Source organism: Nannobrachium achirus (assembly GCF_963921795.1).
Source record: "Nannobrachium achirus genome assembly, chromosome: 11".
NCBI classification, from domain to species: Eukaryota; Metazoa; Chordata; class Actinopteri; order Myctophiformes; family Myctophidae; genus Nannobrachium; species Nannobrachium achirus.
The window spans coordinates 24,587,335-24,603,033 of NC_137820.1; the positions used below are offsets into that span (position 1 = coordinate 24,587,335).

At 41.5% G+C, this 15,699-nt stretch overlaps 1 protein-coding gene across 4 annotated transcripts in view; it reads right to left on the reverse strand.

Annotated features, from left to right (window-relative positions):
- LOC308294769 (cocaine esterase-like) overlaps nt 1-11,160 on the reverse strand; it is a 52,306-nt gene extending 41,146 nt beyond the window's left edge. For 2 of the 4 annotated variants that reach the window (XR_013962537.1, XR_013962538.1), the window contains exons 1-20: nt 10,883-11,160; nt 9,224-9,413; nt 8,967-9,105; nt 8,625-8,758; nt 8,393-8,540; nt 6,669-6,773; nt 6,113-6,214; nt 5,319-5,462; nt 4,991-5,071; nt 3,463-3,610; nt 3,057-3,206; nt 2,907-2,979; nt 2,024-2,197; nt 1,734-1,934; nt 1,471-1,618; nt 1,251-1,384; nt 1,018-1,171; nt 786-893; nt 594-692; nt 280-427 (exon numbers count right to left, since the gene is read on the reverse strand). Coding sequence is in view for 2 of the 4 variants with exons in the window: in XM_080737614.1 (XP_080593740.1) it covers nt 284-427; nt 594-692; nt 786-893; nt 1,018-1,171; nt 1,251-1,384; nt 1,471-1,618; nt 1,734-1,934; nt 2,024-2,197; nt 2,907-2,979; nt 3,057-3,206; nt 3,463-3,610; nt 4,991-5,071; nt 5,319-5,462; nt 6,113-6,214; nt 6,669-6,773; nt 8,393-8,540; nt 8,625-8,758; nt 8,967-9,105; nt 9,224-9,413; nt 10,883-10,961 (2,655 nt within the window). In the remaining 2 variants the exon portion in view is untranslated. The remainder of the gene's footprint in view (nt 1-279; nt 428-593; nt 693-785; nt 894-1,017; nt 1,172-1,250; nt 1,385-1,470; nt 1,619-1,733; nt 1,935-2,023; nt 2,198-2,906; nt 2,980-3,056; nt 3,207-3,462; nt 3,611-4,990; nt 5,072-5,318; nt 5,463-6,112; nt 6,215-6,668; nt 6,774-8,392; nt 8,541-8,624; nt 8,759-8,966; nt 9,106-9,223; nt 9,414-10,882) is intronic. The other 2 variants (XM_080737615.1, XM_080737614.1) reach the window with 2 other exon arrangements.
- Between the last annotated feature and the right edge of the window lie 4,539 nt (nt 11,161-15,699).

A 15,699-nucleotide genomic window follows, 5' to 3' on the forward strand; every position in this document is an offset into this window, starting at 1 on the left:
TCCCAGTTCGAATCCGGGCTCCCCCTGAGTTAATGTCGAAGGGTCCTTGGGCAAGACTCTGAACCCCACATTGCTCCCGGTGAGCTGGTTGGTGCCTTGCATGGTTTCCTCCGCCACCGGTGTATGAATGTGTGTGTGAATGGGTGAATGTAATGCACAATCTATGTAAAGCGCTTTGGATTAAAAGCGCTATATAAATGCACCATTTACCATTTACAATTTCACACATTAATGCACACATTCACACACCAACACCGTAAGAAACCATATCATCCTCACTTACCCAAGGGAGTAGCCAGCCCCCTTCATGATTATTAATGCCTGTTATGAAAGGTATATTAAGAAGTTCATGGTTTTGGTACAGTTCATCCACAGGTTTTGTCAGGAAGTGTGCATCAACATTGACAGGATATCTTATCTTGTTGTCCTTGAGAGAAAAGTATAGAATTATGATGATAAAAGATGATTATGATTGTCAAACATTCAGCACAACAAAATATTTCACTGATATCTAATCAAAGAAGTTCTATATGATCAACTTGTCATATCATATCATCAGATGATATCTAATACATCAGTTATACATGTCTAACCTTTTCAATAGTCAGCATTGCACCAATGTCCATGGATCTCAGGCAGTCAGCAATCATTTTTGTGCTTGCGATGTCACAGCCTGATACATTGGCTAAAAGCTGGTCGAAAAAAATAACTATTGTTGGCATATGTATGTACTACATATTTTGTATTTGCTCATTTATTACACAAAAGTACATATATTAAATAACCTGTGCTATGGGTAAAGGATCTTGCGGCAAGTATAGCGAGTCCATCGCAGCAGTGCCACTTTGAGCGATTCCACGGTGAAATAGGCCATCAGACAATGGAGACAGAGCCTGATAAATCAAGCAACACAAAACATGCAATGTGTATTCAAATTAGTTCAAAAAATATTCGTATTCATTCTTAGTCATTTTGAGTTTCAGATAAATGTTTTGTGTGGATTATAGGATACTGTACCAGGAGGGACACGCTCACTCCACCAGCGGACTCCCCAAATATGGTGACTGAACCTGGATCTCCTCCAAAGTTATGGATGTGCTCCTGGACCCATCGCAGAGCTGCCACCTGGTCCAGTAAACCAAAGTTTCCTGACATCTGTTCATCTCCGGTACTGAAAAGAGAACACAATCAGGAATCGCTAAAACAAGTCCGAACATCATCATGTGCACATCATACTACACCTTCCTCACCTGAGAAATCCCAGTCCTCCTAAGCGATACTGGACCAGAACCACAACTACGTCCTGGTAAGCAGCCAGAGCAGAACCATCATAAAATGAGGCTGAGCCATGTTCTAGCCCTCCACCATGGATCCAGACCATGACCTAGGAAGTGGAACATTGATTATTTTTATGTTTTTAAGTTGACTAATTGCACTCATCAATTCTATGAGGAACAACAGGGATCTTACTGGGAGTTTGAGATCTTGAGCTGCTATTGCTGGAGTGTAAATGTTAAGGTAAAGACAGTCTTCTGAGATGTCAGGGATATCAGAGATATCAGTCATCTTAAATAACATACTCATCACATGCAGAAGAAACGGTTTATGTTGGACACAGCTGTGAAAACAAAACAAAAAGCTGATATACAATACAGCTTTTTACAGCTGATATACCGTAGGTATGGAGAAAAACTCAATCTAATAAAGCCTACTGGACTGCACGACTGACTTACATGAATGGTAGTTGTGTGGCATCCCTCACTCCTTCCCATCCCTCTGCAGGCTGGGGTGGGGTCAGTCTCAAAGGACCAACAGGAGGCTTTGCAAACGGCACTCCCAGGTAGGCATGGACTCCTGTATCCTTCCCCTTTACGCTCACATACTCTCCTCTCAGACTTCCCAGTTTTGTGTGGACTACAGGCCCTGTCTTTGGTCTGTGGCACAAGTATCATACAGTGATGCTACATGTATAGTATTATCCAGACAACAAGAGTTTTATAGGTATAAGTAAATGGGATCATACCTGTTCTCCATCTTTTCTATATGTTGTCTGACCTTCTCAGGAAGGGTTTCAGTCATGAAGGTGTAACGGTCCTTCTTCAGGTGCTGACCAGGCTTCTGCTCCATCCCAATAGAGAGGTAGTCTCCCTCTGCTCCATACTGTGGCCAGTGTACCAGGCCGGCTCCATTAGGTGACCTACAAACACACACAAACAGTACAGGAGGGAAGGGTTGTGATATAACTCAGAAGCTTGAGAATTCTTCATTCTCCTCAGGTGGAAATCTTCTATTTTCTAGCTTTCAATAAAACATATTAACGATACAGCAGTTGCAAGGCAAGTGAACAGAGTACAGGTTTTCAAAGGAAGATAACGTATTGTCAAGCAGCTAAAAGAATCTAAATTAAAATCATTTGGGAGAGAAGATGGACATCTGACTGCAAATAACCTTCTGAGAAGATTAAATAGATTAGAGTTTACATCCAGTTGCAACACGTGTCTCTCATAGTCATGCCATGGTCATACTGTATTTTGGTTGTCTTGGAAATACTGTCAGTCAAACTTACAGTACCTGTAACTGAAACTAGAACACAAATGTAGACATTATTAAAGAAAGATGCCTTCTCCCAATTTTTCAAATAATACTAATAGAGTGTGTGATTCATATTCACTGCAACAGTCAACTGGTCACTGATTCATGCATGTGCTTTGCCTTTGGGTGAGAAATAAGCTGAATGTGTTGTATGTTCATTCACTGATAAAATCAAAAATCAATTATTCAGTTCAGTTTCCTTGATGTATTACCAAACAGAAAAATTAATTAAGTTAAATTAAGAAGGTTATATTGACAGTTACGGCATATGAAGCCACACAGAAAGGATTGATAAAAACAGAGTAAACTCTTACCTTGTACGAGCAAAGTTGCTCCAGTATTTCATCATAATTCGGCTTAGCTGTTCATCTTCCTCTGTACATGACTCTGGGAGAGAAAATATTATAGACACAAATGTCTAATAGACCACATTATGATGAACTGCAAAGCGTGTTTTGTTTTACCTTGCAATATGACTTGATCTTGTGTGAAACACATTCCCAAAACAAAAATAACTTCATCCCCATGATCAGAGCCAACAAAGCTGGGCCTCTTCTTCTTGAGCATGCTGGGTGTCTCCTCTAACTCATAGAAGTACACTGGAACTCCTGCATCTGTTTGGAGGATTAAAGAAAAGGGAGGTTCAATCATGTCATGCAACATCTAGTCTTTGGTGTCTTCTTCTTCTTAATGACCTAGTGCTTGATTGTAAGACCTACGGTTCAAGAGAACAAAACGTAAAGCAGGCTGGTATACCATGACATTTCAAAACATTTGGGATGGAGTGACATTAACCATTTCAACCCAAAGGTTAATCATGTCATCTGGACAGCCTGCTGATAATTCTCACCATGATTCATGAAATCTTACCTCTGTGGAAGTTTGCAGACTTGATGGCAGGAATGTTAAACATCACATCTCCAATCACCTCAGTAAACCCATCTCTAACTTTCACACGATCCCCTGACGTTCCCATGTACTCATCCGCCAACAGCTCTGTTATCCACCGATCTTCAGGCTAGATCATAGACAGAGCATTCAGTAAGGCCTTGACATGACACATTGGAAGTGGTGAATGGGGGAGGATGTGGTCCAAATTGAGTCACTCACTGTATGGCTGGTTTGGTGAACTTCCAGCCTCCTACTAATCCACTGTATGCCACACAAGCATTTCATCGTTTAGTTGTTCCGGACCAACTCTCATCTGTTTTCCCCTAGCTATGTAGAAGAAACAGTAGGCTACCATACAGGACTTTCCACCTTCTAATCTACACGGCTGCATATTCATGCAAGAGACGATGATAGGGAGTAGAGGTGGATAACAGCACAGCTGTGATGCCAGTTGTCATAACACATCAACAGAAGTGATCTGATGATTTTATTTTGATACATATTTGATTTTGTATGGTAAATTGAGAACATTACATTATAGGTTTGACCTAACTACCAGCCATTATATTATTGGAAATAACCAGGCGTGCCAATCCCTGGGGGGGGGGACATAGGTGATCTGGCATTTGCAGGTGCGATCCCACTATTTTTGTAACACATTTTTTTCACCCGGTGACAATTGTCTAATGTAATCCTGGGCGCTACACTCCCTCTGCTAACCGGGGGAGAGCAACGGACTGTCCTCATGCTTCCTTCTACTACAGTATGCATGAGGAGTCCAAGCTGCTTCTTTTCACCTGACAGGGGGAGTTTCTCCAGCTATACATAGAGCGTGGAAGGAACACGCGTTAATACAACCAGTTCCTATCCCCTCCATCAGGCGCACCGGCTGGCCAGGGGGAGGCAGTATAGAGACCAAGATTACTGCATGTTTTCTTGAGGGTACCTAACCTAGGAGATACAGAGAGAACATGCAAACTCCACACAGAAAGACCCTTTTGCCAACCCCACCTATAGGCTATGGGCACTGACGCCGAGAGGAGAGAACATGCCTCCAACGCCCACAGTGTCCCCAGCGGGAATCGAATCCAGGACCTTCTAGCTGTGAGACGACAGCGATACCGACTGCGCCATCGTGCCCTCATGTACAATGGTTTGGTCCGTTCCCAGGGCCTGGTTTTGCAGCATTGCCAAGTCTGCTTATTAAGCACTTGCTTTTTGGGCTTGTTTTCATAGACCTGGTTGCTTGTTTCCCTCGCAACATTTGGCAACGCTGCTGATGAACTGATTGTGTGTTTTTGTTGTTTTTCCAGCGTGAAGTTATTAGTTTCTTATCCTTTAATAATAGTTTGGTACAATAACAGAACTGGCTTCAAGAATAGAAAGGCATATGCCTCATACTGTAGCCCACAAGAAAGTATTTTGCAAACTTATGGGATCAAATATAGGGCAGGTAAAAAAAAATTGTTTTCCTCATTTCTGAACATTTGGGCATGTTATTACTTACAGTGGGGGATGTAAACATGCTCATTATCCCTGTAGCTACTTGACGGTCCATTCCATCCACCCAACCTGCAGGAGCCATTATCTGTGATGACAATTAACACACAGCCTATTACATAGATATATAGAATGGTTTTATCTCTGTGGATTTATAGATGATAAATGGAGCAATATTTAATAATCAATGTATATCACATTGATAATCATTGTCTGCGCCGCATGTTTGTGTGTGTGTGTGTGTGTGTGTGTGTGTGTGTGTGTGTGTGTGTGTGTGTGTGTGTGTGTGTGTGTGTGTTCTTCCAAATTTGTTATTAGGTTATACATTAACTTACGTTTGCGATGAGCCAACCTCCTTCATTATTATTGAACCCAGTCAAGAGAGGTACTTTGTGCATCTCATGATTTTGTAAAGCCTCCATTCCAAACTTGAGAAGAAACTGTCCATCAACAGTTATTCCAAATTGTAGCATTTCGTTCTGTAACAGACAAATTGCAAATTGAGCAGAAATTACTGTTTGTAAGATGCAGGGGGGGGGGGGGGGGCATGTGCATCCCATCATATGAAATGTCAAGATACATTGATCTGTGTAATGTGTTTAGAATAGATACAGTATACAGTTATTATCAATAATGGTTTGATAGATAGATAGATACCTTTATTATCCCAAGGGGGAAAATGTGTTGCCCAGAGGCAGCACAGCAGTATAAGGTTATTTACAAAGTTACAGAGAAGTATGAAAAAGATAAAAAGAAAAAAACAAGAACAGAGTACAGAGTACAGTAACAGTACAGTACAGTGTCTTAAAGCACGACTATCAAAATATAATACAGTGCCCAAATCAAAGTGACCATAACAGTCAATGCTAGTTAGTGCAACAAGTATCTCTACATCATGTCAAACACAAGCAGAAATACTAAAAGAAAACTACTAACACAACCTAATAGTGCAGTGTCCAAAGGTCAGAGCGATAAAAACAACTAGCAAAAAAAGAATTAAAAAAAAAAGAGAAAAAAAAACTCTATGACTCTAGACTCTATGAGAAGAAATATTGTTTGTTTGCATTGTATGACTTATTAAAAGGTCTTCTTCGTTTTTTTATTATCCCCAAGATCCAGGAAATCTCACCTCTTTCTGAATCTTCACTATGTCATCTAGGGTTAGCTTCTTCACACATTTAGCAACCTTCACTGTGGTAGAACTGTCACAGCCCGAAATGTTTGCTACAGTCTAACAAACACAATAATGAGTCTCATTATGAATATTGTAAATCATTGTTCTACTGTACATTAATAGTGTTTTATATTTGTTGACAATATTGTATTTTGGTGTTATTTTATGCTATGTTGATGAATTGAATACATAGGAACACAATGGAAACAAGTCCCCAGGAAGTTTTTTGTGTTATCCTTTTAGCTCAAATGTCTGACTGTGTCTCCTGCTGTTTACATTTCTGTCTAATAAAGTATTCAATCAATCAATCAAGCAATCAAGCAATCAAGCAATCAATCGTTGTCAAGTGGAAACAAAACATGTTCCAATGGATCTAATGGAGTCATGAGATTTAGTCACACGCTCTAATACTTTTCGTTGGTTGAATATTTTGTCAAACCCACAGAGAGAAATGACAAATAGCAAACGATATCATGTCACTCATCTAACTGTTTGAGATTGCAAAACTAACCTGGGCAACAGGAAAAGGGTTGAAGGAATATAGATGATAATTTGCTGCAGAGCCACTCTGTGCTATTGCACCATGAAACAAGCCAGCAGACAATGGAGACAGGAGCTGGCAATAAAAGAGAGGAATATATATATATATATATATGTCACGGTTTTAAAGAGAACCAGGGCATTCGAGACGCGGAGCACTCGTGGTGCGGCACGGGGCGGAGCAAGCGGTCGCCAATACAACGTACTCCAGGCGGTGCGCCGCTCTATTGTCCACGACACTGCGAGCGGCTACCGAAGCCCCCCTGTATCCACGAAGCCCAAACGAGTTACGAGGCCCCCCTGGGTCCACGAAGCCCCAAGCGGCGCGAAGGCCAGCGGACCTTGGTCCTGCTCTTCGCCCCCGAGCGCCGCAGGCGCGAGTGGCCGCGAAGAGCGGGCCAGGGCCGCGCGGCCGGCGGAGCGCCGCGCGAGTTACGAAGCCGTGGTGAATGCAATCGTTATATTTATGCCCAGGCCGTAAGGCCTGGGCAAGCGCACGTTAAACGCCCTGTCCAAGTGACTACAATGGAGCTAATGGCTAGGCTAGGCTAGGCTAGGCTAGGCTAGGCTAGGCTAGTAAATAAAGAGTAAACACTTCCGGTCTGCGGCGAGTTCAAAGCGTGACGTAACTCTCTTATCCAGTGGCTGACGTCGCCATCTGGTGGTGATTAGTGTGTGGTGAACTACAAAACGAGCGCTCTTACCGAGGTCTCCCTGAGTTACCCATTTACCCTGTAACATATATATATATATATATATATATATATATATATATATATATATATTCAACATATTATGTCAAGATATTGGCACATTGGATTTGTATTATTTGCTGTGGGCTGAACATTAATGGCATGTTACCAGTGATATCAGTGAAAAACAGAGACAAAAATAAGGCCCATGACAATCTTATGAACAAACATATAAAATCATAAACAGGCATTTTACATGTTGTCTGAAATGCATAGCTGTTGAATGTCTGTTTTTACATAATGAAAGAAGATTCACATCTATACTATAATTTTGCAAATGTCTGAGTGAGTGAGTGAGTGAGTGAGTGAGTGAGTGTCTGTCTGTCTGTCTGTCACAGCGTTTCTCCTCAGTGGCTGGAGCAATTGATCTGAAATCGCATCACCATCAGCATATGAACACACCTGACATAACTGTGAAGCCCGTTTGTCACTTTCACAAATCGTATGCTGTATATTAGCATTTTTATGGTGTATCTATATCTATTTAGCCTACAGTACCTTTTGTGACCACACATGTTAAGGGAGGGGCGCTGTTGTTCAGGCCATGCACAATCACACACAAACCCACACACACACACACACACACACACACACGGGGGGGGGGGGGGGGGGGGGGGGGGGGGTGTGCAGGCAGGCGGGCGGGCGGGGGGGGGGGGGGGGGTTCTGGCCCTGTTACAGATGTTGTCCAAAAATCATGCAGATCGGTACACAGTATCTCTGTAGCCGTTAAATGGAACGGGTATTTCTTACATTGATGCTCCTACATATTAGTATGCAAGCACCAGTTAAAGTTACTTTCCATCCCTCATATACTGTGTGCACAGTGCACATCCCATAACCCACACACTGCACATCATTTCGGAGCTCATATCTTTGAACGGGTAAGGGCTAGTTATTTATAAATGATTAGATAGCATCATGTTCTCAGTATGTGTGTTCTTACTAATACGCTCACTGCACCAGAGGAATCCCCAGATATGGTGACAGAACCTGGATCTCCACCAAAGTTGTGGATGTGATCTTGGACCCATCGCAGGGCTTCAACCTCGTCCAGGAATCCATAGTTTCCTGGTACATGTTCGTCTCCTGTGCTTTGTGAACAGAGACATTTGCCAAACATAAATACATCCCGTTTGACACAGTATTTCATGGTTCAGGGGAGGACCCAGTATTACCTAATGAACCCCAGTATTCCAATGCGATATTGTATCAGAACAACGACCACATCCTGGTAAGCAGCCAGAGCAGAACCATCGTATCCTGATGCAGAACCCATGATAAATCCTCCTCCATGGATCCACACCATGACCTTGATGACAGAAAGAATAACATAATGTAAAACGTATAACATTTCACACAACAAGTCCATACACATCCTAGATGAAACCTGATAAGGATATAAGCACTACTGGTTTGCAAGCATTAAAGCTTCTTCTTTTTGTAAAACAATCTGTATGGTAATGGCAATATAAACTTAAAAACAAATGTTTCTTCATCTGAGTTGTGAATATACTTACAGGCAGTTTTCGATTCTCAGATGGTTTGGAAGGGGTGTAAATGTTGAGATAAAGGCAATCCTCTGATATGTTCGGGAATTTGACTTCCATGGATAGATTGACCGCCATCATATTTAAAGAATCAGTGACTTGAACACACCTGTAATATATGCATTTATGTTCAATTAAGGATGAGTTCTTAATGCCACATTGATTTTTTTCTTTACACACAGCTCAAACAGACAAAGTGTAATTTACATCCATGTTTTGCCTCTTACATGAATGGTTGTTGGGTGGCATCCCTCACTCCTTCCCATCTCTCTGCAGGCTGGGGTGGGGTCAGTCTCAGAGGTCCAACAGGAGGCTTTGCAAAGGGTACTCCCAGGTAGGCATGGACTTGTGTATCTTTCCCCTTCACGCCCACATATGTGCCTCTCACACTCCCTAGTTTTGTGTGGACTACTGGAGCTATTAGCACACATTTAGAAACATGTGAGAACAGGACAAAGAGTTCAGACACTTATATACTGTATTATGTATTATGTTTTTATATCCCTACTTGCATTTTCCATCTCTTCTTTAGTCATTATAAGACATTACTTAGTCACTATTACCTAATGTAGGTAAGGACAGACTGATGTACGGGTAAATGTCAGTACAATACAAGTGCACAAACAGGCACAAATTTGACTGGGGCCGTGGGGGCTCGGGAAGGTATAACTTGGCAATTGGAAGGGTTCTGGTTCGAACCCAGGCTCCCCAGGGGTTAGTGATATCACTGATGTCTGCAGCTGCATAAACAGCCCATCATTGATCCAGATTATGGCCACCAGGGGGCCTGTAGGCTACTACAGTGAGCTGCAGGGAGAATAAGAATAACACAAGGTCAGGGGCAAGAAAATGAACAAGTTGGTATTTTCTAGGTGAAAGAGAACCAGACTAGCATACATGTTTTTCTTTTATGTGATAATGAGGGCATAACTGACATTTATTGATATGTTTATGAAGGGCTGCTGTATGCTGTAATTGTTTGTTAATTGTCGGTTAATTCAAGCGTCTTTTGTTTTGATAATAAATGTATATTCAGCATTTATAACATTCTCTACGACTTCTGCTTTTCAGAAACAAAACAATTACTATATACTTTCTACATGTAGGTACTACACGATCAATACAGTGTACACTCAAAGGTTTCCTCCTGGGGGAACTGTTTGTGATTATTGGCATGGCTCCGAATGCCTCTTGTCTTGACCATAATTCACAGTTGAAAGTAGCAGTTGTATAATTAATGTTATTATAGCCCTACTCTTCAACAACAATCTAATCTCTGGCCCTTAGAAAACATATAGGCTATGAGTTCTGCTATTGAGGTAAAGGGTCGTAAATGTGGTTGAATGATCGCATTGTGAACTCAAACCAGCAACCCTGCAGAACTAGAGGCTGGACAAAAACTTCTACTGTAAAGTGTCTTTACGTGGAAGTACAGGAAGTACCGTCCATGTTGAAATCATGTTCATGCAGTGCAGATCTGTTTTTACCTGTTGTGCTTCTGGGGGAAGTTGGCCTACATATACTGTACAACTTAAATACCACCCTACTTCTGGGCTGTAGTTATTTTCCAGGTTTTTCTCCTAAGAGATAAGAAGGTTACCAGAACTAATAGTTAAGTAATGTGATAGGCAACAGTGGGTTAGGTCAACCACTTGAACCCCATAATCCTTCTGGGGGCAAATTTGGCAAAAGAAGGAGATCTACAAACATCGGATGTGTTGTGAACTTGTAGATGGGCTATTTGTGGCAAAGAGATCTGCAGGAAAAGTGCAGTTGTAACTCAGGTTAGTTTTAATACAGGGTTTAAGTGATTAATAAAGTGATGGCTCAAACGTTCAAGGTTTCAAAGAAAATCACAGCAAAAAATATTAATATTGTCCACTTACCTTCCAGGTCTGCAGTGACACACAGTAACCATGTGCATGTTGTCAAGAGGAGCAGCGCTGCCTTTGCAGGAGACCTCATGCTTCACTTCTAGGTCTACTGTGACACCCGGCTGACCAGACAGAGAGAGCCGACTCAAATGATGGGAGCAGTGAACTGCTCACAGGTGTTGCAGCTTTGAACAGTAAAGAAGCCATCCTTTGTTCCTAAATTTAGTTCTCCCGAATGATATGGGTTGGGCTAGGTGTGTGGAGTCATGCCGACTGTGGTCTACATTTCATACACAATTTATAAAGCTAATATGAAAAGGGAGGGTTTCCTTCCCTGTGCAGCTTTTTTGCTGTGTCACTTTTGCACTGACCATTGGACACTTTTTGTTTGGCTCTGCACTATTGCACTGACCTTTGGACACTTCTGTTTGGCTCTGCACTATTATTAAAAAAGTAGTAGTAGGACCTGTGTTTGTCATAACGGTTAGATTATGTAGCATTGTTATGGAATCTTTTTGGGCTAAGGAGACTTTTTCTTGTTTTGGCACTGCAAGTTTTACTTTAAGTATTACCATTTGTGTTATGACGTGACACTTACCGGTAGGTAGCATTGAATTTTTGTGACACTTTATTTTTATCTTTCGTCTTCTTTTTTTTTCGCTGTACTTTTTTCTTTTCATACTTCTCTGTAACTTGTAACCTTAACTACTGTGCTGCCTCTGGGAGACTGATTTTCCCGCTTGGGATAATAAAGGTATCTATCGATCTAAAAGGTTTTTTTTTTTAATAATTGGCTTACACAGACATTAGAAAGACCACATTAAAAATATGTTTTCACCCTTTTAGAGAATATCTGCTGTGATGTTGGGGACATGGTTAAATATATGCCAAAATAATTAATTAACTGATATGATTTGGCTAGATGATTCCTCAGTTTCCTCTCAGTTTCCCTAAACAGTTAAGCAAGGTCATTGAAGTGTGGGGTCAGATTCTAAAATATATCAGTGTTCGTGTGTTCCTTTTAAATAAACTTGAATGGGCTGGGGCGCCTGCTGGCCTACTGGTCCAGGCGCATACCACTTAGGCGTTGCCACATTGGCATAGAGGCCTGTTGGCGTCGCCGATTCGATTCCCGATCCGGACGACCTTTGCCGCATGTCACTTCCCATCTCTCCCCCCATTTCCGGTCAGTCTAATGTCCTCACAATAAAGGCCAAAAACAAATTGTAAAAAAGAAAAGAAAAACAACTTGAATGAGCTCTATTTTTTAATAGCATGGTCAGTATAGCCTTGGAATCCAGGCACATAGTCAGTGACTTTTTCTTTGTAATCCCTTCAAAGAACACTCTAAAAATCATCCTCTCTAGAATGTATTACAAGTTGTAGGATTCTTACAGAAGATCTGTGGACTGGACAGTACTGTCACAAATAATCTCCCAAACGTATTCTATCAGAAGCAAGCAGTGAATTTTAAGTAATCTGTACAATTAATTTAGTTCTTCAATGTTGCCTCTGAACATACAAAATCATTTATCCAGATACAGTATCTCTTCCAACATCATATATTTCTTCAAAATCTTTAAATAAAGGTGAAGGTTGAAGTTTGCAAATGAAGGTTAAAATAAGTCCTTTGGAAATAAGAAAATATATATGTCCAAATTATATTTTGACTTTTTATATTTTGAAAATAATTACAATAATAATTGAATCTAATACTTCAGAAAAACTAAACAGATCATGAAAACATAGTAGTAGGCACAAACGTGGGTCCTTTGTTCAAAACAAAGATATGTCTTAGTTAAGTTGAAAACAACTCCTCAGTTTAGCTCTGGATCAGGTCCATGGTGTTTTTGTGGCATGTGCATGTTCATTCTGCAGCATAACAGTGCCTGATCACCTGTTTGCCTTGACCTTTTTTTGCCCAATGTTATCATTTCTCTCAAGAGTACACTATGGGCCTTTGTTGGCAGTTGTTTCCTGATCGGTCAGGTTTTAGATATGAGGTATACTGTCTGTATGTCTATCCCTTGCATGGCATGAACTTGCTAACTGTTGATAGGCTGTTTAATGTGTTAACATTTTAATTACTACTACCATCCATATTTGTAATGGTGCATTCACACTGGCAGCTACGAAGCTACAAAATGACCAAGCCGTAAGTAGTTCAACACACAACTTTATTATTAACTTGAGCCCGGTCAAAAGTGAGTGAAATAAATCAAATTTAAGGGGATTTTCACACAAAGGTCTGTCTACAGCCCTGTACCCACAATCTATTTCAGCTGTCCATAGAACTCATAATACAGTTTTTGAAGTTGGCCAGCTTCCAGAGAAGCTTCACAGGTGCAGCTGGGACTGAAGTGAATTTGTTGCTGAAACCAGAGAGACCAGTTGAACCAACAACAACCAACATTACATCAGACCCTCAACACAGGAGCCCCTCCGGGCTACATGATGAGTCCTCTGTACATGCACCACGCTCAACTCCGATATTGTCATTGTATGCATGTATGCTGACAAAACAACGGTGATGGTCCTGTCTGATCATCGTCAGTGATGACGTTGAAACAATAGGTGTCAGGAGAGCAACCTCACTCTCAGCATCAACAAGACCATGAGCTGATGGTGGACAGCAGGAGGACAAGGAAGAGTCACAGTGGAGAAGGTCCGTGCCGTGCCTTCAAGTTCTTAGTCATTGGCCCCAAACATCGTATCAAGCATGATATTATAAATAATGTTTAATGAAAATGTGTATCTTTTCTTTTTTCCCCCCTTCTCCTCACTCACATTGTAGGAAGACTCTATAGGCAGGGCTTTGTGTGCTCGCTGCATCCTGTGCAGAAAGTCTCAATCTGACTCATTCATTGGTGGCAAAGCACTACAGAGTATGGCACGGATATAATAATTGTCTTCGACAGGCTGAAGGCGTGGCAGAATATGTTTTGCACCCTGTCCGTCAGTCAGTCTGTGTGTGTGTGTGTGTGTGTGTGTGTGTGTGTGTGTGTGTGTGTGTGTGTGTGTGTGTGTGTGTGTGTGTGTGTGTGTGTGTGTGTGACCAGTTAATCTACAACACTGTTGGCTTGGCCGCAACAAAACAATAACCTACCTGACCTGACAGAGACCTATGCTCCGAGGAGCACGTTTCTAGTTTTACATCAGTAAATGTTAGAATCATGGGGACGGGAACTGAGGAACACATTTCAGCATTGAACACCATTGTTCCCTCTAGCTCATCACCAAGCTCAGACACCTAGCACTAAAACACCACCCTGGCTGTTAAACTGGATCCTGGACTTCCAGACAGACAGACAGACCCCAGGTGGTGCAAACTGGCACCAGCTCCTCATCTTCACTGACACTTAATTAGTAATCCCCCAAGGATGTGTGCTCACTCACAACTGTATGCACATCTCAAACTCCATTTAGCCTACTCCATTATCATCAGCCTGATGATCTACACTACTAGAGAGGAAGTGAGAGTCCTCTTGCATAGCTTGGCCAATGGGACCCCATGCAAGCAGGATGCATTGTGCAACAGTAGCACTCCCTCTACTGGTGTAAGGACAAAACTCTGCTAAAAGCTATGATGATTACTGCTATGACTATGTTACAAGCACACTGTAGGCCTATATGGGTCTATAATCATCATCATCATCATCATCATCGTCGTCGGACTCGTACCCCTCACTTCACACGGGCGTGATTTGTTCCATCTTATTTAGGCTATTAGGCTATATTATTGATTGATTGAAGACTTTGTTAGAAGTTTGCTTAGGAAAAGGTACAGTTTCATGACGGTACAGTTCACTGGTACAAGGTCAACTAAAAGGAGATCCTAACGTTTCATCTTATTTGCTTAGGAAACCTTAAGAATCTCATATTGAATGACAGACGGATAGAACACAGTAGACTACTATGCAGTAGATATTGTCAGAAAAAAGAAAAACTAAATAACAGTGCAAACAATAGGCCTACCTATTATTTATAGGCCTACAGTAGATAAAAAATCACACCCGTGTGAAGTGGAGCTGTGTGTGTGTGTGTGTGTGTGTGTGTGTGTGTGTGTGTGTGTGTGTGTGTGTGTGTGTGTGTGTAGATCATGTGTATCGATTTTTGTGACATTTGAAGAAAATATGTAGGAAAAGGAGCAAAAAGTGTGTTTTGCGTTTCCTGCGTTCCTGAAGTAAGGATATGGTTTCTTGTTTTTAAGAAATAGGCTCCTCCCACAAGTTCCGCAAGGCGATTACGTTGTCGCGTCGCTCCAGAGATCGTTTGTGTTTCGTTTTGAGAGGGTCGTTCCCCCTGAAAAACACGTTTTGGCATGAAACGGTTACGTTTTGCGCGTTTGTGGCGCCCCCTATGGGTCGAAGTGGAAATGCTTTTGGGTATATGTTCAGTATAGCGCCCGCCACTTGTGTTTAAAATTTTGTGTTGACTGGATGTTTCGTTTGTGATTTATGGCTACTTCTTATAAAATGGGTTCCTCCCGCTAACTTTGGAAGCTTGTCACGGAAGAACGGTATGGACTATCAAAATATCGTTTGAATATGTTTATCGCATGAGTCCATAGATCATGTGTACCGATTTTTGTGACATTTGGAGAAAATATGTAGGAAAAGGAGCAAAAAGTGTGTTTTGGAGAAAATTCAAGATGGCGGAAAATCTATCATGGCGCAAATGGGCGTGGCCTATATGGGGAGATGCGTCATGACCCAAGGAATCCAGGGAAAAAATATTTTTAATTTTCCGACCTACGGTTCAAGAGTTACAGGCCAAAACGTAAAGTGGGGTGTTATGGCGCCACCATGCGGCCAAATGACACAATTATT